Source organism: Microcebus murinus, chromosome 7 (genome assembly GCF_040939455.1).
Source record: "Microcebus murinus isolate Inina chromosome 7, M.murinus_Inina_mat1.0, whole genome shotgun sequence".
Lineage (NCBI taxonomy): Eukaryota > Metazoa > Chordata > Mammalia > Primates > Cheirogaleidae > Microcebus > Microcebus murinus.
In genome coordinates, this window is record NC_134110.1 from 2,655,163 (window position 1) to 2,682,256 (window position 27,094).

Below are 27,094 nucleotides of genomic sequence, written 5' to 3' on the forward strand. Positions count from 1 at the left end.
AAGCAGTGAACCTGGGTCCTTTCTCCTGGATCAAAGAAAGATGTTCATTCCCTACTGTCCATAGGAATCAAACTCTCATTTGCTCTGACTGCCTGGGGCCTGAAGCCTGGAAGAACAGCAGGTGCAGTCCCACTCACCACTCCACATTCCCATCCCCTACTGGCCTAGGTAGCTGTTTCCATGATTTTTCCCTTGGTCTGGCATTTTTATATCACATCTATCCTTGATCTGTATTTGGAGCAGAATATGCAGTTATAACACCATCTTAATTGGAAATCTATTAATGAATTAGACTATAATTGATAACATCTAAATTCCAGTAGCTTTGGAAGTAAGAGAAGTCACCAATGGTAGATAAGTGGGTCATATTTTGATGACAATTGGTTCGCACAGCTCAATAACTAGAAGGTTTCTGTTTCACCATTAAAACAATTCAGCTTAAATATGTAAGTTATTTGGAGTGACTTCAGGATGAGCATCCTTCGAGAAAATGTACAGCTAGAAGAATCAGTTAGAGTCATAAGGAACTGGTAATGGAACTATTTTAATCTAAGAAATAAGTAACAATTTCTTATTAACAGAAAACAAACTAAATACAGAATTCTCTTTTATATTTAAGAAATGGGTAACAAGCTGGTGCAGAAACACATCACTCTTGCCTGTTGCCTTCCGACTTCTTTCCCTGGCAGTGTCGAATGCTGTTAGAGGAGAAGGCTCTCCTCGGATGTGGGGACCATTATATAACCCTGCATGTTTCTGCAAGCTGCTGGCTCTCTCCTAGAAAAAGCAAACTCCATAAATAGCCGTCACTCAGCAGTTATAGGATGGATTGGAGGAGTAACCCTGTAAGAGCAAATAAACATGCAACACCCCACCTTGGACAGTCCAAACTAATACATCAAATACAGTCGCCTTCGGGTAAATAAAGATCCACTGGCCGTCCAACCCAATCTCAGTGGTACATTTCACCCTAGAGTGATATTTTACTGCTATTGCCCTTGGAGTCAGTAAATATTTGTATGGAAAATATTATGCAACACCCTGTTCCTGTTATTTCTACACCGCTGGTTTCTAGAACCTAAAACATTTTTGTAAACTTACCTTTATTTTGGCACCAAACCTTTGTCTCTGCTGGGGTTTTTCCAATATAACTCTCAAACTTTGAAAAGTTTATTAAATTTGCAACTTTGAAACGAGGAATAGTATTTCCTTTCACATAAAAACAGACTCTTAATTTTGCAAAGTGGCCAAGACATATTGTCTGCTCTATTATTCTTAGCTTGGAGGCTCCGTGGTCGAGCGATTGCTGAGGGAGGGAGGGTGCAGGCACTCTTGCTGAGCACTGCGATGAAGGAGAGGGCACGTCGCATACAGGCTGATGCATGAATAAACCAGCGCACTTTCTCCAGCAGCCTTGAGAAACAGTTTCGAGACTCTTTGTTCAGTCTCGTTCTGGGTTAGCAAGCAAGCAAAGAACACTGCAAATAAAACTCAACCCTGCCTTGACCTCTTGGGCAGGTCAGGTCAAGCACAGATCGAAAGCAACCCCTGAGCCTTTCGCACTACTCATGGGTGGACATAAGAATAATTGTAAAAGGACTAAACATAGTTTGAAGATGTGAGTGAAAATGCAACTAATAAGAGTTCCCCTCTATCAAATCAGGTTGGGATCCTATTTCACATTCTGTCGAACTTTATCTTGCTGGTAAGAAGTGAGCCAATGATTACTTTCCCGGGAGAGAATTAACTTTTTTCACAGTAGAGAAGGTCTTTAGGCACCAGGCACAGTACCTGCAAAGGCTGAGAAGGCAGGAATGAGTGTGAGCGGGGGTCCTAGTGCATAGTTTAGTGCAGCTGCTGAGCAAATTCCTCAAGGCAAATACGTGTGTGTGTGTGTGTGTGTGTGTGTGTGTGTGTAGGCATGCAGTAGGAGTGACAGGAGATGTGGTTCAAGAGTTAGATCCAAAGGTACAAAGAAATTTATATGCTGTTATGGGTTGAATTGTTTCCTCCCAAACTATGTTGAAGTTATAACCTCTAGTACCTGCAACTGTGACCTTATTTGGAAAGAAGGTCTTTGCAGATGATCAAGAGGAGGTCATTAGAGCAGGCCCTCATCCAATAGGAGTGGTATCCTCTTGAAAAGGGGCATTTGGACACAGAGGCATGCAGAAGGAAAACAATATGAAACCACAGCGGCAGTGCCATTCAAAAGCAAAGAGTGCCAGAGGCTATCATTTGCTGTGAGTCAGGCACGAAACAGACTCTCCCTCACAGCACTCCGGAAGAATCAACCCTGTTGGATCCTTGATTTTGAACATCTTGTTTCCAGATCTGTGAGATAATAAATTTCTCTTTTTTAAGCCACTCTGTTCATGATACTGTGCTATGGCAGCCCCAGGAAAGTAATATATATGCCAAAGGGAAGAATGTAGTGTTTAATCCACAGGTAAAGGAAAGTCACTGAAGGTCAACTACACAGTTACTCTGCAATTGAGAAAGGTAAAGAACTTCTGTAGTCATGCCTGTGCACATGGATCAGAGCAGGAGAAAAAAGGCAGGAGTTCATCCAGAAACTGCTGAAACAGCTTAGGGAAACATATGTGAATTAAGGCAGTGGCAGTTAGATGTGAACAGGACAGAGTCACAAAGTATTGAGAAGTAAGTTTTCAAGAATGCCAGGTTCATGTTATTAGAGAACTGAAACCAGAAAAGGCCACATAATGACAATCTACTTAAATAAAGGACTTGAATTTCATGATAAAGTGGGGAAAATGTTTGATTTGGACTTTGTCTTGAAACATTACAAGAAAAATTATGAAATCAAGTTATCTTATTTTGAACAAAATTACAGTTATAATGGCAGCTGTGTGTACTACTTCTTAGAATGAACAGAGAATGATTTGTGAATTGTTTTGTATTTTGGCTTTTTTTTGGAAAAAAAATTATATGGTGACACATTATAGCTATCTCCCCTTTCATGGCAAGAGCATAATAGAATAACGTTAAAAAAAATAAAATTGAGAGTTTCATCAATGTTCTCAGGGCCTATTTTCATCTTGTGTTATGCAAATCACTCTCATATGAAGTGTCTTTTATGTTGTCATTATTTTCTTTTCTGTTTCATCATTGTTGTTAGTTGGCTAGAAGCAGAGGACAGAACTCTGGTAAAGATGAGCTTCATGTCATATTGGAATAAGATTTGGATCTAGAAATAAAATATGCCCCACTGTATTGGGTTGTATTTTCTTCTTTTTATGCTTCTTTGTTAAAGGCTATGAGAATTTCATGCTTAGCCAAATTGTAGTCACCACTTAAAGTCTTTGCAAATTCCAGATCATTTCTTTTATAGCCATCTTCCTAGAAAAAGGGCGCTGGTTAGTGCAGACAAAAGGGATGGCTGGTGGAGGGGCTGGAAATCAGGGGACTACCTCTGCCGCTAGCATGCCATGTGGGCTCCTACACTTCCATTTCTCCATCTAGAAAAGTTGGGGTTTGGACTAAATGACAGCTAATGAGAAATGCTCCATGTTTGGCTTTACTTGTAGTAAACAATTTATTTACTGTGTGTTCGTGGGCATGTCACCAACTACCTAAAATGCCCAAATTCTGTTTTCATGTACAGAAAACAAAAGCATTTATTGATTATTTATTTATTACCACATTTGTGAAGGAATGTGAGGTTATTATTAATAGTAAGAATAGTACGTTTCACCGAGCAGAGATGACTTAGGGTACTGATGTTCAAATTTTTGCACAGGAAAATGCCTGACACAGCATAAATAAAAATAACAAACAGGTTCATTACATTGTTTTATAAACAGTCCAAAGAAAAGGATTTATAGATTGCAGAACTATTAAAACACCTCCGCAAAACCCTGGGAAGCCGTGTTTCTGCAGGACACTCTGAGCATTTCCAGCAAAGACAGTAGAGACTTGATGATACTCATAGCTACAAATACAGAAATGGATGCAACTGTGCTGATGAAGAATTTTGTTGGTATCATATAAATGGCAAAAAGGAAATGATAAGATGTGCAGATCCACACGTAGCAAGCTTTAAATGGAGGACATACAAATGGAATTGCTGTGAGCTGGATCGCTGGTTCAAAGTAATTATTTTTAAAAAATTATAATTGATCTCATTGTCTCCACCCTTGTTCTCCCCATTTCAGGGTATGTGTAATCTTTTTAAAATGTAAATGTGATTTATCACTTCACTGCTCAAACCCTCCAATGGCTTCCCACTGACTGCTCACCACAACCCTTGCCCGAGTCTGATCTCATCCCATGACACATGGATTTCCTTTCTGTCCAGGTCCTGCACACACTGATCTTTTTCTTTCCTCAGGGCCTTTGCACATAGCATTTCCCCTGCCCAGGACATTCTTTCCTCTACACTTCTCCTGGCCAGTTCCTACTTGTCTTCTGGGATTCAACTTGTGTAACTTCCTCAGAGAGGACTGCTCAGACCACCTGCACCAACCCCCAGCCTCAGCCCCACCAGTCTGTTTTTCAGCCCTCACATTATTCTTGCTCTTGAGGATTTGTTTATTTAACATCTGCCCCTGCCCCATCCCCAAACTAAGTTTAAGAAAACAGTTCACAGAACGATGTAGCACATAATTCCAATTTCATGGGAAAATATGTTGATAAATAAAACTATGTTTCCCCTTCCCTGTGTCTGCCTATGTCTTGGCCCTGCTCAGGCAGGTAGTCTTCTGTTTCCATGTTCACGGCTCAGGGGAGGGAGGCAGCAGGGGAGGAAAACAGAAACCCCAGCTTTTCCAAAAATATCTAATTTGGCCGTGCCAATAATAAGAAAAAACTGAGAAACCTAGATAAGTAATCTGGATTACTGAGGTTTATACACTTAGCACGAGTGCCATTTCTCTAAAGATCCAAAGGTCATTCCATGTGGATGTATAGCCAATACTACTCCCATACACTGGGTGCTCTTGGAAAGCTCTGGACACACTTGACAAAGCAGATGTCTTGACCCCTCGTTAGACCAAAGCTTCCTAAAATCCCTCCTACACATTGTCTCTTCTGCAATCAGTATCTAGGCATGAATTACTCTGGAATGCAGTCAGCCAGGGGGAGGGAGGTGGCCAGGAGGCAGATTTCCCTGTGCTTTGTCTGGACCTTGCCTTGTCCACCCAGGTAAGTCTGCAGCTAAGCACAGCAAGGTGGCTCTATTTCCTTAGGCTACAGTAGAAGTGAGAAATACAGAAAGGACTGTAAAACTCTGTACCATCTCATGGCAGGTGTTTGTTGGGTTTCCCCAACAATGAGGGCACACATTCGAGCTGGCTTCCTCCTGAGTTCTCCTGTGCAGGGGGAGAATGACACTCACAGGGAAGAGTGCCCACCTCCAGGGTACAGAGGGTCTGATTTCTAGAGTGGCCTCACTTGATCCCCACTTGCATCACCCTCCTGCCATCAAGGCAGCAGATTCTACATCATAGCCAACAGATTTCATGCAATCAAAATCAGAAGGGTCAAGAGACTTCTAGAAGCACAGCTTATTTCCTGCATAAACATACAATACACTTATTCTTACACCGGTATGGCAGGAGGACACAAGAAAATTCCTCCTTACTTAAAGTCCTAGACATACAGAACTCACCTTAAGCAAGTAAGATGGGCAATGTAATTACTAAGAGGCAGAAGAGAGACTCTGACAAAGACTGGGAGCAGGCTCAGTTCCTGGCAACTAATTCTTACCACAGGAGAGTGTTTAAGATCGTAAGGGTAAAAGACAAAGGAAGGAAGGATTGGGAGCTAGATTCAGAAAAGTCTTGTGTGAGAAATCGTGATGCTGAGTTATCCTCCTCTGTAGCCAGCAACACCGGGGACAGGAGACATTGGAGAAACCTGCCACCCTTCCAACAAAATTCCCCAGGGTCTTACAGGGACTTAAACAAGGAAGCCGCTTAACTTTTTAGCCAACCACCTTTCAGACCAAGGAGACCAAAAAAGAAGTCACCCTCACATATTCTCTGGAGCTGATGACACTCCACTCTACAGTCTTGAGATATGAGGCAAGTCAGTGGGAAAGGTAAAAACACATGAAGGTGAGTTTGGTATTAAACAGATCAATCAGTCTGTTGACAAATAAGGATTAAGCACCTGCTGTGTACCAGTGTTATCTCCACCTCAGCTCCTGTGCTCTGTGACGGGACATTAGGGGGAGAAGCGCCCTTGAGATAGGGAGCAGAAAGAGAATAATGCTGGGGGCCTCATGGTTGTGCCAGCGGCAGGCCAGTTTATGTTCATTCATGTTTGATGCAAACAAAAATCAGACTAAAGAGGATTCAACAAGGCTGCATTTGAGCCTCTAGGCAACAATCTGGCTGGAGCAAGACTTAAAAGAGAGAAGAGAGAGCACTGGAGCAGGCTTAGCTGATCCACTTGGCGTGAACCTGCAAGTCTTTGCACACAGGTGGGTTTCTCTACAGGCGAGGGTGTTACCACCCAGACATGGTGTATCCCAGGAGCACCAGAGAGCACATACCTGGGGGGGCAGGGTTCCGTGTTGCAGGCCTGGCTCATTGCTGGAGGACGGTGGACCCTATCGCATAAGCTGTCATTGACCGTCTGCTGGGTCTGAATGTGTACACACACCGCAATGGCTTCTTGATGGCCTGAAGGTTGGAAAGAGGAAAAAAGTCAAATTATATAGAATAACTTATTATGGAAGAAAAGAAAATAGGGTCTTGGGTCTCCTCATTCTTAGACCACTGCATTTTGGACTATCATGCAACTACATGCTGCACTTTGTGCCTGGGAGCAAACTTTGCATTGTCTGAAGTCTTCTAGTCTTTGATACTCCCTCACTTACCTTTTAAACTTAGTCCCTCTATTCCCTCCACCCCAAACCTATTCACCTTGGGACGTTCAGGAGCATCCCAACGACCACCCAGCCTGGGACTTCTCTGCATTCCAGATGTACTTAGCAAGGTGCTCCTTCCAAATATACACAATAACTTCCCAAAGAGGACTTTTCATATCAGCTGCTAAGAATAACATCTTTTCTATATCACTGCATATGTGCTAAATCTGACATATAATTCTTTTCAAAATTTTCATTACAGTTTGAGGTCCTGCTCACTATTACTATAATTAGTAATATTTCTACTGTTAGCAAAACAACGACAATACCTCCCTGTACAAAGTGCTATCAAATATATCAGTTGAGTCCAAAATAATCTGTGAGGTCAAAAGAATGATATTATTATCTCCATTTTATTAATTTAATATTAATAATAAAGAAACTGAGGTTTAGAAAGAACTTAAGATAGCAAAAAAGTAGTAGATTCAAAACTAAAAATTACAGTGCCTGCCTCCTAATTCAGTGGTCTTTCTTTTGTACTCTAGGGATTCCAAAATGCAATACAGTCAAACTACTTCCAAAAGCAGTGACTGCTCCTTGTGCAGATATGAACTTTCACAGGCATATTTTTCCTTTGAGGCCAGATAGATCTGTTCGACCCCCAAACTCATGCTCTCAACCACTATTCTTTTTCTGCTTAGACAAAAAAGAATTATTGGGAAATCAGAATTGAACAAAATATAAGTCAAACTTTTGATTTAAAAAAACCACATAAAAACCTGTAATAGCTACTAACTATGCTATTTGAAATATGCAAATGTATTCATTTTCATGCAAGAATGTGTATTCTATTATGTTACAAGGTTGTGGTTCTTTTTCCAAATGCCATGTTTCAATTCAACCGTTTTACAGTATTTAACAGGATGTGGTATTGGCCCAAAATACTTATAATATATATTTGTGATGTTCAGTTCTTTCCAATAAATTTCCTCCTGCTGTCTTCAGTTGTAATTTTATGTTCCCTGCCATGGCAGGATGCAGTCTTAAATCTGCATGTATCTTCCATGAACTTTTAAAATAAACATTGCCTAACCTGGGATGTAAGAAGACATTACTGCAACTTAAATTAACTCTCATTCTTATTTGCAAATATCAAAATTTCCTTAGTTACCTTATAGGGTTTTAAATGTTTATTTTCTAGTAGGTTTTGTTTATTTACATCTAAGAAAAATCCAGTTATCTTTCAAATATATTTTAATGTGTAATAAAAATTCTTTAGAAAATATACTGAGACACTATTTTGGAATGTTTTCTGAGTGAGTGGCCCCTAAAGCACCATTATAGCCACTTTGGATGGAATTTTACAATACTCATAACACATTTAAAGCATGTTTACTGAAAAAATTTTAAAGTTTAATAGAAGATTTAGGATATTTATTGAGGTACAACGTATTTTCCAAAAATGGCCACAACATATCTACCATTCCACGTGCTGGTCCTACAATGTGACTTTGACACTTTTCACTTTAAGAGGATTGATCGAATACTTATCTTAAAAAATAAAAGTTAAAAAAAGAAAAAATTATAAGTTTACTTTATCTTATACTTAACAAAATTTAGGTAATAATTACAACGATACATCAAGAACATAAAATAAATCAAATGTTGAAATTTTGGCATCCTTTTCTAACAAATTGCTTTTGTAGCATGAGGCAACATCCTTTACTTCCCATTTGACTTTTGCAGTATTATCATAAAAGGGTCATTTTTTTAAGCCAAATATATATATATATATATATATATATAGGTATATACCTCATATACATGTTTAGTCTCATCAAGAAATAAATTAACAATTAAAGGGTAAAATCACAGGCTCCCAGAGGAGAAGCAGAGCCAATAAATGAGCTAATACATTCCTTTTTGTTGGTTCAGATTAGTTTGAGTTGGGTTTCTGTCATTTGCAAACAAGAGTCTTGACTAGTTCAACATGTCAAATAACATAATACGATACACACAGTTTAAGAAATACCTGGAGAAATGAACAAAATCTATAGTTGGAGTCTTTCATATGCCATCCAGTATTTAATATATTACACATTGTAAAATAAATACGGAAAAATAAATTAAATAAGAAAATTATGTTGATCTAATAATCAAATTGCCTTGGGGCCTAGAAATAGATATAATATGCTTTTTTTAAGCATCCATGGAACATTAACAAACATTGATCCTCTGTTAGTCTATAAAGAAAACTGCGGTAAGTTCCAAGTCATAAATTATGCAGGTAACATTCTCTGGCTATAATATGGTCTGACTATAAACGAATAGCAAACAATTAAATCCCCCAAATCCACCCATTAGAATTTTTCCAAAGTCTAAGGCCAAACAGTAAATAGATTACACATTATTTGTGGTGAGAAAACAGAGAGAGACTAGATGAACACCTCTAGAAAATAAATTTTAATATCCTTGTTAATGGATGACTTTTTTCCTGAACAAATCTAAATTGTTGAATTTAGTTAAACATTAAGAACTCAGATTGAATATAATAATAAGTGGCAGGGGCATTTTAAAATGATATTGAAGATGGAGCCACAACATTCCCCGTTTTTGCCCCTATAAGGGGGGGAAAAAGGACTAGATTTAGACATCTGTGGGCTTCAGCTCTTTCAAACTTTTTGAACAGACAATTTCTATGATATAAACTATTTAAGATTATTTAAAGGTATGGGAAATTCCAATTCCTCTTACAAAACTACTATAACCCAATACCTACAGCTATAAAAGGAAAAAATAGGCCCCCTTCACACAGCGTTGCCTTGTACATGCTATGTTCTATATTATGATGCTTTTTGTTTCAGAAATGCACATATACACAGATATATGCCTAGGATCATACTTAGAACAGTTAATATATATATTTTCCTCCTTGCCAATTAGCTGGTGTGATTGAGTGGGTACTACTTTAAACCCCCAGGTAATGAAAGAGAGCAATGTGTAGTATGTTATGGATCCGAAGAACAGTGTCCTGCCCGGTGTTGTAATGCAAGCTTTACAGCACTCCAAGTAGGTGCATTCTTTTTAGGAACTGGGTGAGGAGGCAGCTGGTAGATATTAAGGATTGTTGAAAGCCATTTGGCTGTGTGAAGGGCATCATAAACGTCACTGGAGCCTGAGGGGAAGTGACCAATTATATCAAGAGTAGTTGGAAGAAACTACAGCTCAAGGCCTGTCATGATGTGAAGGGATTTGGAGAGAACAAAATAGCAATTGCTAATGTACCATGTCAGGAACACATCTCCACAGGGAGTGAGCTACAATGAGCCCACCGTGGGCCAATTGAATTTTCACTCCCACTTTGCCATTTGCAGAAAGGCATTCTTGTATTCCACTGTGCAAAAGAGAGTGCACCTATATGCATCAATATCATTCATATATATATATATACACACACACACACATACATCTTAAATTAAATAGTAGCATATTATCATCAGCAGTACAATAAAATAATACTACATCATGACCTCAAACATCTGTCCACTTGTCTACCAAATCACTCTCAGCAAATATTCATACACACAAAAACACAGAAACATTCAGACAGGAACTCCCTGTATAAGCGTGTGAACTCACTACTTTCATACCCACGCCAGCCCTTTCCCTGCCAATTCCAAATTAGCAGCCACCTCTCCAGATATTGATGATTGAACTCCACGACTGTGCTTTGAGCTTCATCCCTTTTGTCTTCTTAGAAAAGCTATTGATTATTTTGCCAATTTCTCACCCTAATGGGGTCAGCTGGCTACACAGCCACTGACAGAGTTTCCTGGCTATGTATGTTACCCAATACCTACACAAACATAAGTCATGGTGATTAGTTTGCTCTGCACTGGTTGCTGGCTCAGTGTGCAGATGGGAATCTAAATATTTCTGAGGATGACTTCTGAGAGTTGCATCAGGCACAGCAATTCCAGGCTACCTCAGTCTGTAAGACTGATTTATGCACACGATGGCCTCAGTTTCTCCATTCTGCATTTTTCTATTTATTCCATATTAACCAATGACCTCCTCCCCATCTCAGCTATGCAGACTCTTAGGCCAAAGGAACATACATTCATTGTTTTGATCAGGCCCCACTACCCTTTACCTTTCTAAAATAATCACTACAAAAAAATAAGAGAAAGAAAAAGCATAGTTTTCAGTTACTTGAATGATTTCACCTCTTTTAGACTTTTGCTCATTTGCATATTTTGGCTTACCTGACTTAGTAATTTCTCAAACCATCACCAACACACAACGCAACTGTCTCTCAAGCAAAGGTTCACATACCTCCCAAACATGTTGCCGTGCAAGGGGTGAAGCCGGCGTACTCCCAGTCATAAGTCATCTCGCTGTCCTCGTGGAGAGGGACATCTCGCTCTTGGGAGGCTGGACTGTCATCACATGCTTCAAGGAGGCAGGGCCGTTTGGTGGGCGGCTTGGGGCCTTCACACTCATCCTCGGGCAGTTCAGTCTCGGTCTGCGTGAACATGAGGAGCACACGGCACTTCACCTCTCGCACCTGAACACCTGGCCCACATGTGGTGCTGCAGGCTGACCAGGGCTCTGGAATGAACCTGGGGAAAACCAGGGAGCCACCAGAGAAGGACAATGATGGTCATTAAACATAGGCCAAAACAGGAGGAGTGACAAGAATTCAATGAAGGCAAAAATAACCAGCTTCGTTCAGAGGGGATACAACACATTTGGAAGGCTATACTTTCACTGATGGTCAATTATGCAGTTAATAAACTTTTAAATCTTATTAGCAACAGGAAGAATTCTTCACTAAAGACATACTCTACTTTTGCATCCACTTTATACTTCAAATTCTGTGCAATAACCTTTGCAAAACATCATTCCAAGATTTTCTTTAAGATTTAGTAATAAATAAACCATCATGCAGAGATAATTTCTAACCTGATTTCTTTTATAATATGGAGATTCTCACCAATATTTATTCAATGAATCCTTATTGAGCTTATCCTTTGTAGGCAGAGTGGTAATAAACTGTCTCAGTGTTTAGGAGCTAAATTGTAGGATAAATTAAATGCTTTTTACAGAGTAGATGAAGCTTTAATATTCTTATATGTTTAACATATAAACACAATAAACTCTTGAATCTCCTGAAAATATAAAAGGCATTGCATAATATGGTTGAACAAAATATTTATTTATCATCCTGAATTATTATCCACTAAATTAAAGGTCATCAAGTTATGACCTGAAGGTCAAACCTGACCCACCTGATTTTGTATAGCCCATCAGCTAAGAATACTTTTCACATTTTTAAATTGTTGAGGGGAAGGGAGGATAATATTTTGTGATATGTGAAAATTACATAAAAATTCAAATTTTAGTGTCCATAATTAAAGTTTTACTGGAATACAGCCACGCTCATTTGCCCACCTATAATTGATGGCTGCTTTTGCGCTACACAGCAGAGCTGAATATTTGTGAGAGAGGTTGTGGGGTCTGCAAAGCCTAAAATATTTACTATCTGGTCCTTCGGTGAACCTCCTCACTGAATTGAAAAACACAGAATCAGTAGGGACAGATATATTTAAAATACTCTTAAGCCACACTTTGTATCATGACATACTAATAAGTGACAGACGAGAAAGTGTTCAGTGACACAACAGTAAGTTTTGAAAACTTTGAGTTCAATAATGTTTAACAGACTTATTCACTACAAATTTTTTCCAATGATATATGAATGTGTACTATAAATACTTAAGATAGGAACATTATGTGCATCATTTCATAAACCTAAGTGAATACAGACCCCTATCTATGGGATTGTGTACTTCTAAATAACTTAAGAAAATGCTGCTGAGATGTTTGTTTCAATTGCAGTTCCAAAGCTTAATGTTAAAAATCTCAGAAAGATAGGTTCTCCCAGAGCCATCCAACTTTCTTTCCCCAGGCAAGATTTTGTTACAGGTGTTCACAACAGCACATCCCCAATAAGCAGAATGAAAGACCACTGCTATATATGAGTCCCACAAAGAAATATCAATGAACACAAAATATCTTGTTTGCCATGTTGGAAATTGTTAGTGGGGAACTATATTCTCCAATCCTTACATTCCCTGAGAGGGCTTGGCTTGCTCAGCCCCCCAGGACGGATGATATTTGACACGTACTCTTTTCTTTCTTTGCTACTCTCATGGCAGAACTGGAAAGGAGATATTCCATATAATGAATGATATGCAGTCATTTAAAAGGATATGGGTCTGTCTGTATGAACTGATAAGGAATAGTGTTCTCTTAAGGATTGTTAAGTGAAATAAGTATGGAGAAGTTCATATATATATATATATATACATATGTATATATATAAAGATCTCTTTTGTCTAAACACAAAAAAGGGTACAGCAGTGTGTCTGCATATATAGCATATATTACATACTGTGTGTGTGTGTGTGTGTGTGTGTGTGTGTGTGTATAGCATATATATCTATATACACTGGTTTGTGTATAATTTCTCTTCTCTGGAAACAACTGCAAGCATCAAGAACCAGAGTGTTTTATACTTTCAAAAGGTTTAAATTTTCTAATCATGTTCATATTCTACCTTAATGTCATTAATTTTTTCCCCTTTTTTCTCCTTAGTAATACAGACTTAAGATTTGGGAAGTGGATATTTTCACTGACATTGGACTTTTGTGTTTCAGTGATTGAGAATCCTGAGTAGAAATGGGGTCAGTGGAGGGGCCCCTCAACTCCCAACAGGGCAAAGGATGATCAGACTCATGTTTTCCTCAGTTTCTTATATGTTTTGAGTTGGTTTAAAAATGATCCTTTTAAAAGTCCTCTTAAAAATTTGATGTCAAAGCTGTCCAAGATAATCATAAATGATTTTGGGGTAAAAAAAAAATCCATGGCAACTAAAAAATAATAATGTATAATTCAGCATGATTTTCCTCTATTATTTTTTATTTAAATAAAAGATACTACAGTGTTCACACAATTCGGAAACTTGTCCCTCATACCCAGTTATTTGTTTTAAGAGGAAAGAGAGGAATACATTTGAAGAGCCAAGTGTGGCCAAAGCATGACCAGAGGAACAGAGCATGTTCCCGGCGTGTCTGCATGGTGGAAGAATTTAAAAAGAATATCAATCCAATAATGTGAGACCTTAGAGATGAGATGATAAAACAACAGAGTAAGATGGAAAACTGCAGAAACCAAGTAAACACACTGAAACATAACAACACTATTGTGACAAATCTATTCTAACAAGTAATTCAGAACCAGGAAAAAAAAAAAAACAGAAGAAACATGGCTGAAGATCAAATTAACAACAGAGAGGCAAGACTTGGAAAATGGATGAAGAGCTGACAGAGAGGGAGGGAGAAGCTATTGGAGCAATTAGAGGGGTGGAAAGTGGACAAAGAACACCTTTGGAGTAATGGTGTCCTGTATCTCGAGTGGGACTGGGGTTTGATGGGTGGACTCATCTATCTAAATTCACCCATGGGGCACCTGAAACAGACACAGTTCATTGTATGTAAGTTATACTGCTATAAAATTGATTTTTAAAAACATAATTTTTAGGGACAAAATGAGAGAGAGAAGTTGAGCAATCCAATGTTGAAAGTAACTGGATTCTTCAAGTAGAGACTCCAACACATGAAACAAAAACGGTGTTCAGAAGTAAAGTATGAAAAGTCACAAAAATACACCTGAAAGGGTACTATCTTCCAGGAAAAAGTGATAAATATGATTAACATAAAAGCCCAGAGTCTTAGGCAGAATAATGGTACCCTCAATAGTCCCATGCCCTCACCTCTAGAACATATGATCATGTTATAATACATGGCAAAAGGGACTTCACAGGTGTGACCATGAGAAGGGGAACAATTCTGGATTATCCCCATGGACAAATCTAATCACAGGCATCCTTAAGGAGAGAGAAACTCTCTCCTCTGGCTGGAGTCAGCGAAATGCAGTGGCACGAGAAACAAGAGGGATATGGAGCATGGTAGGGACTCAACTGCTGTTTCAGGCTCAAAGGTAGAGCCCAAGAGCCAAGGAATGCAGGTGGCCTTGAGAAATTGAGAGCAACCCCCAGCCAACAGCCAGAAAGAAAATGGAGATCTGGGCTCTGCAACTGTACAGAACGGATTCTGCTAACTCTCAAATGAGCCTGGAAGTGGACTGTGACCTAGCAGTTCTAGAAAAGATCTCAGGCTAAGAGGCACCTTGATTTTGGCCTAATGGGAACTGCAGCAGAGAAAGCAGCCAAATCTGCTGGGCTTCCGAACTAGGAACTGTGAGATAAGACATTCATTTACTTTATATCACTAGGTTTGTTATCAGCAGCCCTCACAAACAAGATACTTGGCTAAAAATGTAAAACTTTGAGGATGAAGAAAGAACTGCATAGGCAGTTTGGTACAAACAACAAGTCTCCTATAAGAATAACAAGTTGGATGGACTTCCGACACCCAATATTCAAACCCAGAAAAAAATAGAATAAAATTTTGAAAGAGAGAATCTAAGCCCCAAGAATACTATGTCCAGTCAAACTGTTATCCAAGTACAAAGGAAATAATTTTCTGTAAAATAGGAACAATAATAGTACCTACCTAATGGTGTTGGGGATGATTAAATGAGATTATGTCAGAGTTAAAAGCTCAATAAATACAATAAAATAAAAATTGCAACATCTGACATTCATTGTATTGTTATTAATGTGAGATACTATTCTTAGTGCTTCAGAAAAACTTTATCATTTACTCATAACAACAACCCTACCAGGAAGCACTATGATTCCCACCTTACACATGAGGAAACCGAGGTACAGAGCATTTGTCAAAGGTTACGCAGTAGCTGCCAGTATTATCTTAAACAGACTCAGCAGGATCAGAAGTGAGATAAGCATTTTGAGATCACCCAGTAGGACAGTAAAAGAATCCAAAGAAAATCTGATGGTACTATTTTAGGGAATTTATTTTTTTATTTCCAGAATAAAAAAAAAATACCAAATATCAACATACAATTGAAAAAAAAAAGGATTATCCAGCATAAAAAGGAGAATATAACATGTATTGGTGAAAGAAAAACATATCTTGGAAAATATTTACTATTAGAAATATAAGAAAATTTATAGCACCTATTTAAAAGTTACTGCGAATAAAATTCAAGGAAACACCATATAAACAAAAGGTGGGATTAGGAAGTTAAAACATAAATATGAAAAAAATATCTGGCTTGGTTGAGAGAAAAATGAAAAATATTTTAAAAAATCATGTAAAGTTTATTTCTGGAACAAGAAAATTCTAGTGAATAGTATAGAAATACACTCAATGATAAGGATGGCAAGTGATTTTGTTTGAAGGGGAGGTGTGCTTCCAAAACACACAGGAAAAAGACAAGGATGTAAAAGAAATAAGATATTAAAAGTAGGGAATAAATTCAATACAGATAATTGGTGAATAAATAAATAAGAAACATAATTGAAAAAGAGGCATAAATATAAAAGAAAACTTTCATGCACCCAAGAAAGATCTAAATCTACACCCTAAAAGCCTTCTCTGTTTATCAAAATTATTGCAAAGAAAATAATACTTGGATTTATTCTAAAGAAATACTCTAATTTTATGCATATGGGAAAAAATATTTTATCTAAGCAGAAAAAAATCAGTTGCCAGTAGTAGAAAAGGCAATTTAGGCTCAAATCTTTCCTCTTCAATATCAAAAGACAGAAAACTCCAAAATCACATTTTCACAGTTTTAAGAAAAGTAGGTAAAAAGCTTGTAAAACAAGCTTCTGCTTGTTCATGCTTCATGCTTCTGCTCATCTGTGACATTCTTAATTACAAAGGGTCATAGAGAGTACACCATCTATATAATATACTTGAAAATGCACAAAGATAAACTCTAATTCAATGATAATTTAATTTAAAATGAAATTAAAATAATATATGATTTAAGAACTTGCAGTGAGAAGGCTGTAAACATATACTTAATTCTAAATGACTATAGAAAATATGATATAGAAATAAATCAAATATTATAGATAGTTTTTTTCCAAAAACAGAATGCATAGAATAATCATGACTTACTCGTAATTGTTGTTGTTCCAAATACCAGAATTTAATTACAAAAATCAAGAGGTTTGAGAAAATAGGTTGGGGATAAAGAAAACCATGCCAATTTATTCATTTTAGACATAAAGAAGTCAAAAGAAATGGCATCATTCTTGATGCTTATGATAAAAATTATACAGAATTGAGTATGTTAAAAATGACATTATAACAGGTAAAGCTTCTGTTATCTAGAAATCAAATCAAGATCATATAGATCATATGGGAAAACATCAGAATCAACAAGGAAACAATTAAAATGGAGACCAGAACTATCAGTAATGATAACTAATTTAAATGGATTAAATTCTTCTACTAAAAATACAGAGACACTCATCTGTATTTTTGAAACTTACAGAAGATACAAATAAAATGGAATGACTTCAGAAATGTAAAAAGTGTAAGGATAAACAAAATGAGATAAGAAAAGTACAAATGAAAATAAAATGGAAGAGCAAAAAGGCAGGTGTAACTATCAGGAAAGAATAGAATAGACAAAATTACTATTATTCAAAGATGACATAATAACTATGAAAAACAGTAAAATTAACTGAAAATGTTTGGAAAAAATAAGATGGTTCAATAAAGTAGTCTACAACTAAATATATATGGATATATAGATATAGATGGATATATACACCCTAAAATAACCCATTCTCCCAGGTTATTCAGCTAACAGTGCTAGCTTCCAGGTACTATGCTATGCATATTACATATATTATTCAATATAATTTGCACAACAATCTTATGAATAAGTATCATTATCTTCCTAATTTTACAAATGAGAAAAAATAGAGGCTTTAAAAGTGTAAAAAACTTGCCTAAGTTCTAAGGACTTGTGAACAAAAACTTTGCAAGAAGTGTGCAGGGCTGATATAACTACAGAAGACTGAGGGGATCCTAACCTCAAAGATCTGAGTAAGAAGAGAAAACACCACACACGCCTGAATGGGAAGACTCAAAATTAAAAGATGTTTGTTCTCCCTCAATTAATTTAGAACAAATGTAGTTCCAATCCAAACCTCTGAAGTAATTTTTTTGGGGGGCAGGGGGCTTGGAAACAGACAATACAACTATAAAGTTTCATGGAAGGTTAGGTAAAAACAGTCAAGAACATTTTCAGAATGATTAACAGTTACAGAGTCCTTGCACAGACTCACAGACAAAAATATTAAAAATATACAGAAATTCAAATAATATGGTACTGGCACTAGGCTATTTGTACAATGATGGCATTTTAAAACTAAAGCGGATAGTTTAGATGATTCAATAGACAGTGTTAAGGCAATTGGATAATCATTTGGGAAAAACTAAGTTACACTTATATTATATATTACATGTCAAAGTAAATTCTTCATGGATTGATGTTAGGTATAAAACGTGAAACGATAACAAATACCAGAAAATAGCATTCTTTTAAAGAAGGGAATTTCTCACTGTTGAGGAAGGTGTGGGCTGGGCAAGTCAGTATGATTCAGTGGCTAAAATTAAACGCCTTCAACGTGCCTACCTTCAGCTCAGAACTCTACTCCAGCAGTATGTCCTAACAAGACAATTACAGAGCTGCAATGTGGTATTTGCTGCAGTTTTATTTAACATAGTGAGTAATTAGAAACAAACTGCAGACAACCAGGAGGGATCTTTCTAAACTGTAACTGTGATCACGTCACTTCCCTGCTTAAAATCCTTGAATGGCTCCACTGCCTTCAGATTAAGTCCAGGCTCCGTAATGAACCGTGGCAGAGCCCCCAGACTGCGTGTTTCTGCAGATGCATCCCTGCTGCCATCACTCTCCTCTCCATCCTCCAGAAACTCAGACCACCCACCAACCCACATGGCCCACAAGGGCCAGTGAGCCTGCGTGCGAGCCTCTATTCCAAATGCCTGATGTGCTGTTCCTCTAACACCATAGGACATTTTAGGATCTCAGTTCTGGTGGCCCTCTCTCCTAGGAAGCCTTCCTTGACCTCTAACAACATATCATGACATAACTACAATACACTACAACCTTAAAATGCCATCCCATCCTATGATGTAGTCACCCACTTCTCAGTCTACTGCATTGCACCAACCCAAGTACAGGTGAGACACTTCAGCTAGGTCATCTGACGTGCACTTCAACGCTTTCTAGTATCATGTGCCGTAGGATCACCATCCACCACTCAATAGCTCTAATTGTTGAGAACAATTGCTTAATCCTCCCTTGCCTTGGTTTCCTCAGCCCCCAAATGAAGATAGTAAGAACGCCTCCTCATAAGGTTTTTACGAGAATTAAATGAATTAATCTACTTAGAACTCTCAGGCCAGACTCTGGCACCAAACAAGTCCTCCACTCCACATTATTAACAGTTGTTCTTACTATATCTGTTAGAAAAACAGATGCCTGAAATAAAACCCGATTTGATTTTAGCAAACACGATTTCCTCAACTGGAAAAGCCAAAATAGCAGTGAAGAAAACACACAGAGTGCTCTAAGTCTGTCCTATTTCCTTAGCTTTCATATATGAAAAACAGGAGTGAGGGCAGCAAGTCTGCTGGAGTGTTGAGAATCCCATAGAAGCAAATGAAGAGGCTCCAGGGAGGGACTTTTAGAACAACGATGAACCATATCAACTGTCAACACATTCCGCAGCTGAAAGCTAAGAAGGTCAGCGCTGTAGTTCCCTTGGCTTAGTGTTATAAGCTGTGATCTTTATTTTCCTAATTTAAAAAAAGAAAGAGAAAAAAAGCCTTTTGAACATCCGCCCGCTATGTAAATTCAGAGCTCGGGCCACGGTAAACCACAGAGCAGAAATATTTATCTTCCCCAGGCTGGCCTGGCAGGCCCTGCTGGAGGGGTTTGAGATACAGCTGTGTTCATCTTCTCCTCACTGTCAGCACGCAAGCATCCCAACCACAAAAGACAGCGGTAATAAAAGGATGCGCTAGAAGCTAAGATACATTGCGGTTTTGTTTGGAAATTGAGGGAGTGGACAGAGTCAGGAGTAGTGGCAGGAAACTATAAACTTCACACTAGACAGCCAAGAACAGGCCAGAAACTGCCAGGCAGAGTGAATTATACAGGAAAATTGCATGGAGACCACAGAGGGAGAGAGGGCAGAGGTGGGATGAGGCAGCCTCTCAGGCCAGGGAACAGGTGCTGCGGGCTCAGTCTTCTATGCTGGGGAGAAGAGGGCGGTGTCCTCTGGGAGTAAAGAACGTGCTAGCTTTGTTCTATGGATAACAGGAGGAAGAAACCCCCAGTAAAAGTCAAGTGGGGGTGACCGAAAATGCAGCCTTAGAATGCATATGGGGCCTGAACCCATTGTAGTTTGTATGACATCATCCTGTCTAATTCAATAACAGGAATAGTATTTTCTGACCTTATGGACTAACTAATCCAGTGGCCCCCAAACTTAGATGCAACTCCCCCCCCAAGGCAGCTGGGGTGCCTGTTAGATACACTGGGGACTGAAATAAGGGTGGAACAGAGGTGACATGGGTCTGGGAGGAGGGCGGTAGTGAGGAATTGCCGTTTAATGGGTACAGAGTTTATGTCCAGGATGATGAAACAGTCGTGGAGATGGATGGTGATGATGGTTGCACAACATTGTTAATGTATTTGATGTCACAGAACTGCACACTTTAAAATAGTTAAAATGGTAAATTTTAAGTATATCTTACCACAATAATAATAATAATAATAATAAAACATACCTGGCAAAGCCCAAAGGAAAAAAAATGCTGGTTATGGGGCCCCTCCCAGAAATTATCCCTTTTTAAAAAGCACCACAGTGATTCTGATAGCAGTGATCTTAGGACTATGTTCTAAAAATGGTATTTTGGTTTTTAAGAAATGATTCCTCTTTCAGAGATACACACTAAAGAACTCAGGAGTGAAATGATATGCTGTGCTCGCTTCAAGACTGATCAGAGCATGGATGGTGTTGGTGGTTTAGATGAAACAAGAGTTGGTAATTATTGATGCTGGGATGGACACATAGGAGATCCTTACTGTCTTATCCTTTTTGAAATAGGCTTGAAATTTTCTGATTTTTTAAAAAAAGTTTAAAAAAAGACTTAGCCAGGTGTGGGCCATTCCCAACCTAGAGGGGAGTGTGAGGGCAGGAGTGGAGGTAAGTGGCACCTTGCTGTAGGAAAGGGAGAGCAACCAGCTCAGTATGGCTGGAGGAGCCCACTCAAGGCAAAGAGAGGAAGTGGCCAGAGATGAGGCTGGGCCAGGAAGAGTGATGTCCTGCAACGTCCCATTGGCCTTGTGAACAAGCATAAACCTTTGGGTGCTGGGGAAACATCTGGACATTCTGAATGTTGAAAAGAGAATCAGATTTGTGTCTTAGCCACATTACTCTGGTGGCTGTGTGGGTTTGAAGGGGGCAGGTGAGGATTAGAGAGCTGTTGTAGATGTACTGGTCAGTGATTTCAGGACCTAAACAAGGATAGTAGCTGGGATGGAGAGAAGGAGCTGGAACCAAGAAAATTTTTAGCAAATACAGTCGGTACAACTCAGTGGTTAATTGCACATAAGGGAAGAATGAGAAAGAGGCAAGAATGATTCCAGGCTCTTAGTCTGGGGACTAAGACTGCTGGACAGACAGCAGTCCTGAAAACCAAGACACGACATGCAACAGGATTACCAGTTGCTGTACAGCTGTGTTCTAAGAAGGATGGATTCTGGGAGGACTCAATATTCTAGACCAAAAATTCCACGACTTTCCTTGCATGACAACCACATGCTCCCTCTCAGGTGTCCAAACCTCTTTCTACAGATGCCTTCCTTTACAGGACCCTAGGAGATCAGACCTGGGGAGAAGGTTTTAGCCTAGAAGCTAGTAGCATAGTAGCCTAGTAGCTTAGTAGCATTTGGCCTAATTTCTTCCTTCTCTAGTTGGGAGGTCTAGAGATGTTAATTAATTTATCTAAAATCCAAATTATCTTTTCAATATGTTTAAGATTGCCCTGACTTCAAAAAGAAAGACAATAAACATGTACACACACACACTCTTTTCTATCAGCTTGACTCCAACCTTTACTTTGTCTTCAGTAGTCAAAACCCACGGCGGCCCCTTTTCCTTCTGATCTAGAAAATTCATTCTTAAATCTCCACAATATTTTATCTTCCACACTTTGGCTGACGCTACTCTAAAATTAACTGGAAAAGACTTTCTCGCCAACCAAACCAGCCTTTCCTCGGCACTCATGGTTTTCCCTATCTTTCTGTGCGATGTGAACTCTATATGCCTCTCGCCTCCTTAAACCCCTTTTCAGCTCCTTGGTCACTGTAATGATGAATCTCCTGGGTCTCACTCCTTCCTCTCTTCTCTGCTGCATTCTTTCACCACCTGCCTCTTATGAGTCTCCTTCTTCCTCTACCTCTCCGAGTTTCTGTCATGAGCCCAACACTCTCCTCTTTGTACTCAATCTTTCTGGGGCCATTCACCCTCACGGCATCTACAGTTTCTTCTGTGGCCATACCCAGGCCTGATGGTGGTCCACGTGGAAAAGGCTGTGCATGCATGCCAGAAGTGTGACGTGCCAGATCTGTTGGCCCACGTCACCAGAGTCATGGTGCCTTCTCAAGGAGAAGTAACCCACACTCCCTGGGGCTCACTGCTGGGCTGGACCACAGTGACGGGGAGACTGACAAATGAGAATGTGCTCTGGAAGAGCAATGCAGTTAGTGCTCATGCCTCCTTAGACCCTGCTCAGGGTTTAAGGGATCTCAAAACATCAGTGCATGAAAATGCTGAAAAGGCTAAGGATGATGAACTCAGGAAAGACAAAGATCTCAGGATCCATGTCAGCTTTCTTCAAATTTGTGAAAACTCGTCACAAGGAATAGGGTACAGATGTGTTTTTTCTCTTTCAGAGAAATTTGGAGGTACATTTTGTCTCTACAGGAAGAAAGTTCTTGCAAATAACTCAGGTTGTTCGACATAAGCATGAGCCGTATCTTAATGCAATGAACTCTGCCCATTGCTAGAAGTGTTGAAGAAGAAATGCCTGCTCTGAAAGGGAAATTAGCCAGATGATGGCTGAGATCCCCTTTCTTCTAGTGTTCTGTGAACTGCTCTCTTTGCAGACAGCTGTCAGCAGCACAGGCTTCACGGGCTCGGCAGGGAATCAGCTACTCTGTCCAATGACTTGAGTCCTATCCTTGGTACTATTCTTCTTGTAGACTTTTGGACTAGAAATCTCAGAGTGCCTTTGATTCCTTGTTCTCTTTTGGTCCCTATATCTCTGCCTCCGGGGTGCCACTTTGATTTGCTCTTGATTCTTAATTTCCACTGATACCCTTACAACCCAGACCTGTCAAATCATATGTGGATGTAGTCACTGGATTTCTGAGTTGGAATAAATCCTGGAGAGAACACGCCCAATCTGTTCCTTTTTTTGGTAAGGTGGATAAGACATAGAAAAATTAAAGACTTAAAATTTAAAGACTAACTGAAAATTAAAGGTTGTGTCTTTACTAGGGGTGGTTCTAAGCTCTGATACTCATGGTACCATGTTCTTTGCATGTCCGCACAGCACAGCAGCCCCGGGGTCTCTCAGGCCACGGATGCATTTCATGGCCATGACCTAACCATGGAATGATTGGTTTATTTGTATAATATTGTGATGGTCCTTAGTCAAATCACATGTATTAATCTAGAAATTATCCCCAGTCTTCTAAGTGCAACAGACCACTGGGGCTGCTTTTCGTTAAATAACACTGTTCTTTTCTGTGCTTCTCACAGACACTGCCAGAATAGGACTGCTGAATTGTGAAATAAAGAAAAATTCTAGCCAGCTCAAGTTCTCTAGAGTCTGCAAATCCAGGTCATTTGGATACTAAATGTATCATTGTACTCCAATGAGTACAAAAATTGCATATATCATGTTAACTGGCTATGCCTTGATCATTCCCATAAAAGGTCCTGGACTCACGTTGGTTCTTCTGTTGCTATTCTGGTCTCTTCTAGCTCTTGTGCTTGTTTCAGCCAAGGTAATTTAGCTTCCACTGGACTTTTTTCTAAGAAAAAGGAATATAAACAACAAGCTTAATTACTATTAATCATTCATGAGTTGGGTCTATGGTTATACTGCGTGAAGATTTCATTAGTAAAGAGGTCATGTTTTTAAAATGGAAGTTGAGTTCTTTAGCATAGTACATTAGGTGGCTTCTGGAATGAATAAAAATTTCTTCCATATTTTTAAAAATTAACACATTATCAAAATACAACCAAAAGGATCCCATGATACAGTTAAATATGTTCTCAACATTAACATAAAAATGCCTTTCTGTTGTTTGCACATTAAAGCTCTTACTTCAACCGTATCAACTTGATTTCCATTGCCACAAATTTTGCCCACTGGATGCAGAAATTACAAAAGAAAAGCAAATAACACGGAGGTTAAGAACTTTGGGAGGATGAGAGAGTCCATGCTGAGTTTCCTCAAACTTTTACTGTTGTGTCATCATTGAGGGGATAATGACCAGTCACACCTGGCCCACATGCAGGAGCCAACCTATGCCCCTTTGTGTCTTTGGAAGACCCCTTAGACAGAGACTAGTCATGCAGTGAGAAAGGAAATAATTTTGGGCTACTTCAGGGAAATTACAGACATTATAAAAGTGACTTTGAAAGTATCTTCAAGTGCAGAAGGAAGAGGAAAAGGCTTCACTGATGGAGTTATGTAATCACTGTTTGTACTTGTCTTGGCAACTAGCGATTTTTCTGCAAGATAGACACAGTCCTACAAATATTTGTTGAATGGTTAATTATGAGGCTATTTGTATGTATAATGAACCCAGAAAAAACAAAGGAGTACTTTATCATCCTATCTAAAGTGCCAAGGAAGAGTCCTTCTATAATACTAATAGGTGGGAATCATCTTTTTTTCCATTTCAGGAAGGAAGGTGGTTGTCATGAGGATTGGTAACACCTTGCTAAAGTACACATGAATGATTATACACAGAGAGTGGCACATATTAGAGAGGTGATGCCAGGCCTTCCTACCCATGGTTGTTACCCATTTCTGCTAATGTGTGGAACAAATGGGAACTACAGAAGAAATTGTAAATGCCTCCATGGACCTGGGAAGTCTTCATTCGTTCCATGCATTCATTCCATAAAAATGACATCCTTCCTCCCTCCAGAAACCTACCCTCCAGGGAAGAGGAGTGTATTATACAAAGTTCTGTGGGAACACAGAAGAACAAGAAGCTTGGGAGAAGAGAATAACATCCTTCTCCTCCTGCACCTCTTCCTTCTCTTTTTCATTCTCCTTTTCCTTCCCATCCTGCTTTTCCCCTGCTCCCTATCCTTTTTCTTCAAGGCAGAGACTGCTTCAAATTATTTTCTGTCCACTAAGAAATGTTAGTACAAGCCTGAACACACGGGAGCTGTTCTACACATACTGAATCAACAGGAGCTCGGTTTTCTCTCCAGATCAATAAATCCCACATGCCCAGCTTCTCTATCTAAGTGGACAGGTAGCGCAATCTATCAATATAATAATTTTCATAAGAAAGCTAGTAATTTGAAATGGAAATGCTTCCATATTGGAATGAGAGCTGAAAATTACCATTTGATTAGAATTAAAAACACACCACACACTTACCTTTTGGTTTATAACACGGGATGGGAATGACACATTCTTCTTTGATGTGCAACTTCAGCTGTGGGTTGCAGCCCCCAACGTGCTGTCCTTGGTGGTTGATACACAGAACAACCCGGTAACGCAACCCTCGGCCACAAGTCACTGTGCACTTTCAAAGAAGCAAAGAGAAGCCAATGAAATTCTTTTTCATGAAAAGATCCACAAAGGCATTATTTTATCATATGCAAAGGAAAGCATAAAACACCTCATAAAATACCGTTCGATAAGCATGCAAGGAAGGGTGTGGAGGCTGATTTTCTGTGATAGTTGTGTTTCTGTGATACTTGTGTTTCTGGGCCCCTTTCTGGCATAATCTCCTTCCAATTCTCAATTCAAAAAGTATTGAAGATGAGATCACAATGCAAGAAAAATCAAAATGACCTGAAATCTTACTGCTCAAATATGAAAGAAACTTGGTACAGGTATTCCGAAATTTGAGTAAAAATTTACATGAAATTACCCAAAACAATTTATGAAACTGAAAGAAAATTTCCAAATTATCAATAAAAAATAAAACAAAATTTCAGTCAACCAGGCCAGAGGATCTTTCTATTCCGTCTATAGAAATTGATGTTGAAAAACTGTTGTAATATGAAGAAGCCATCAAACAAAACATCAAGGAAAACATACTATAGATGTTATCAGGCAGTGAAAATTAAAAAAAAATATGTATTATGCTACTTTTTCTGAGTTTTTGTGAAGTTTGTGTTGTCAGCATATTTATTCTTGAGTTATCTGTTTAAGATTTAGAAGTTACTCTATGAAAATCTAGAATATCTTTTCAATTTATTCACATATATTGGTGAGTGTATATGTGTATATCTATCTTTTTAAATTAACAGACCACTTTTAGGAACATTTTAGGCTTACAGAAATATTGAGGAGGTAGTACAAAGAGTTCCCATATGCTTTCTCTTCCCCCTCCCGCTTCTTTTCCCCATTATTAACATCTTGCCTTAGTTACAATTCATGAACCAATATATCATTATTAACCGAAATCCATTAGAGTTATGGCAATAGCTTTTAAAAATTCTTTTCTTATTCTAAATAAACATTCTCTTGAATACCCAATATTTGTGTTTTGTAGTCTTTTTCCTTAAAGAGTCACCTCCAATCTGTATTAACTTCAGAGCCCACCAATCCTGGCTCCACCCCAGGGAGGGGCTGAGAGTTCTTGGTTGCCTTTGGTTACCTGCTACATGACAGGCACTGCCCTGCCTATGTGATCTCACTAATCCTCCAGACACACTTGCAGATTGGTAGCTTCATTCTCATTTAACAGATAAACAACAAACAGTCCACCACCTGAGAACCTTGCTCAAGGTCCCACAGTTCCTAACAGGCAGAGAAGAACCACATTCCAGACCCATTGCTTTATAGAGCCTGGAGACTGTTTTCTCAGTCTCTAAATGCTTTGCACCCAACCCTGCTGAGGCCCAGTGTCCTGGGCACCAGTTTCAAAGACATGGTTCAGAGG

General features: G+C 38.8%; 1 protein-coding gene across 2 annotated transcripts in view; it reads right to left on the minus strand.

The window, feature by feature from the left end:
* The window catches only part of ADAMTSL3 (ADAMTS like 3), a 283,266-nt gene that overhangs the window by 74,568 nt on the left and 181,604 nt on the right, over positions 1-27,094 (minus strand). For both annotated transcript variants that reach the window (XM_012751691.2, XM_076004699.1), the window contains 4 exons: positions 25,579-25,726; positions 23,902-23,986; positions 11,171-11,457; positions 6,518-6,647 (listed from right to left, as the gene is read on the minus strand). In XM_012751691.2, coding sequence (XP_012607145.2) covers positions 6,518-6,647; positions 11,171-11,457; positions 23,902-23,986; positions 25,579-25,726 — 650 coding nt within the window. The remainder of the gene's footprint in view (positions 1-6,517; positions 6,648-11,170; positions 11,458-23,901; positions 23,987-25,578; positions 25,727-27,094) is intronic.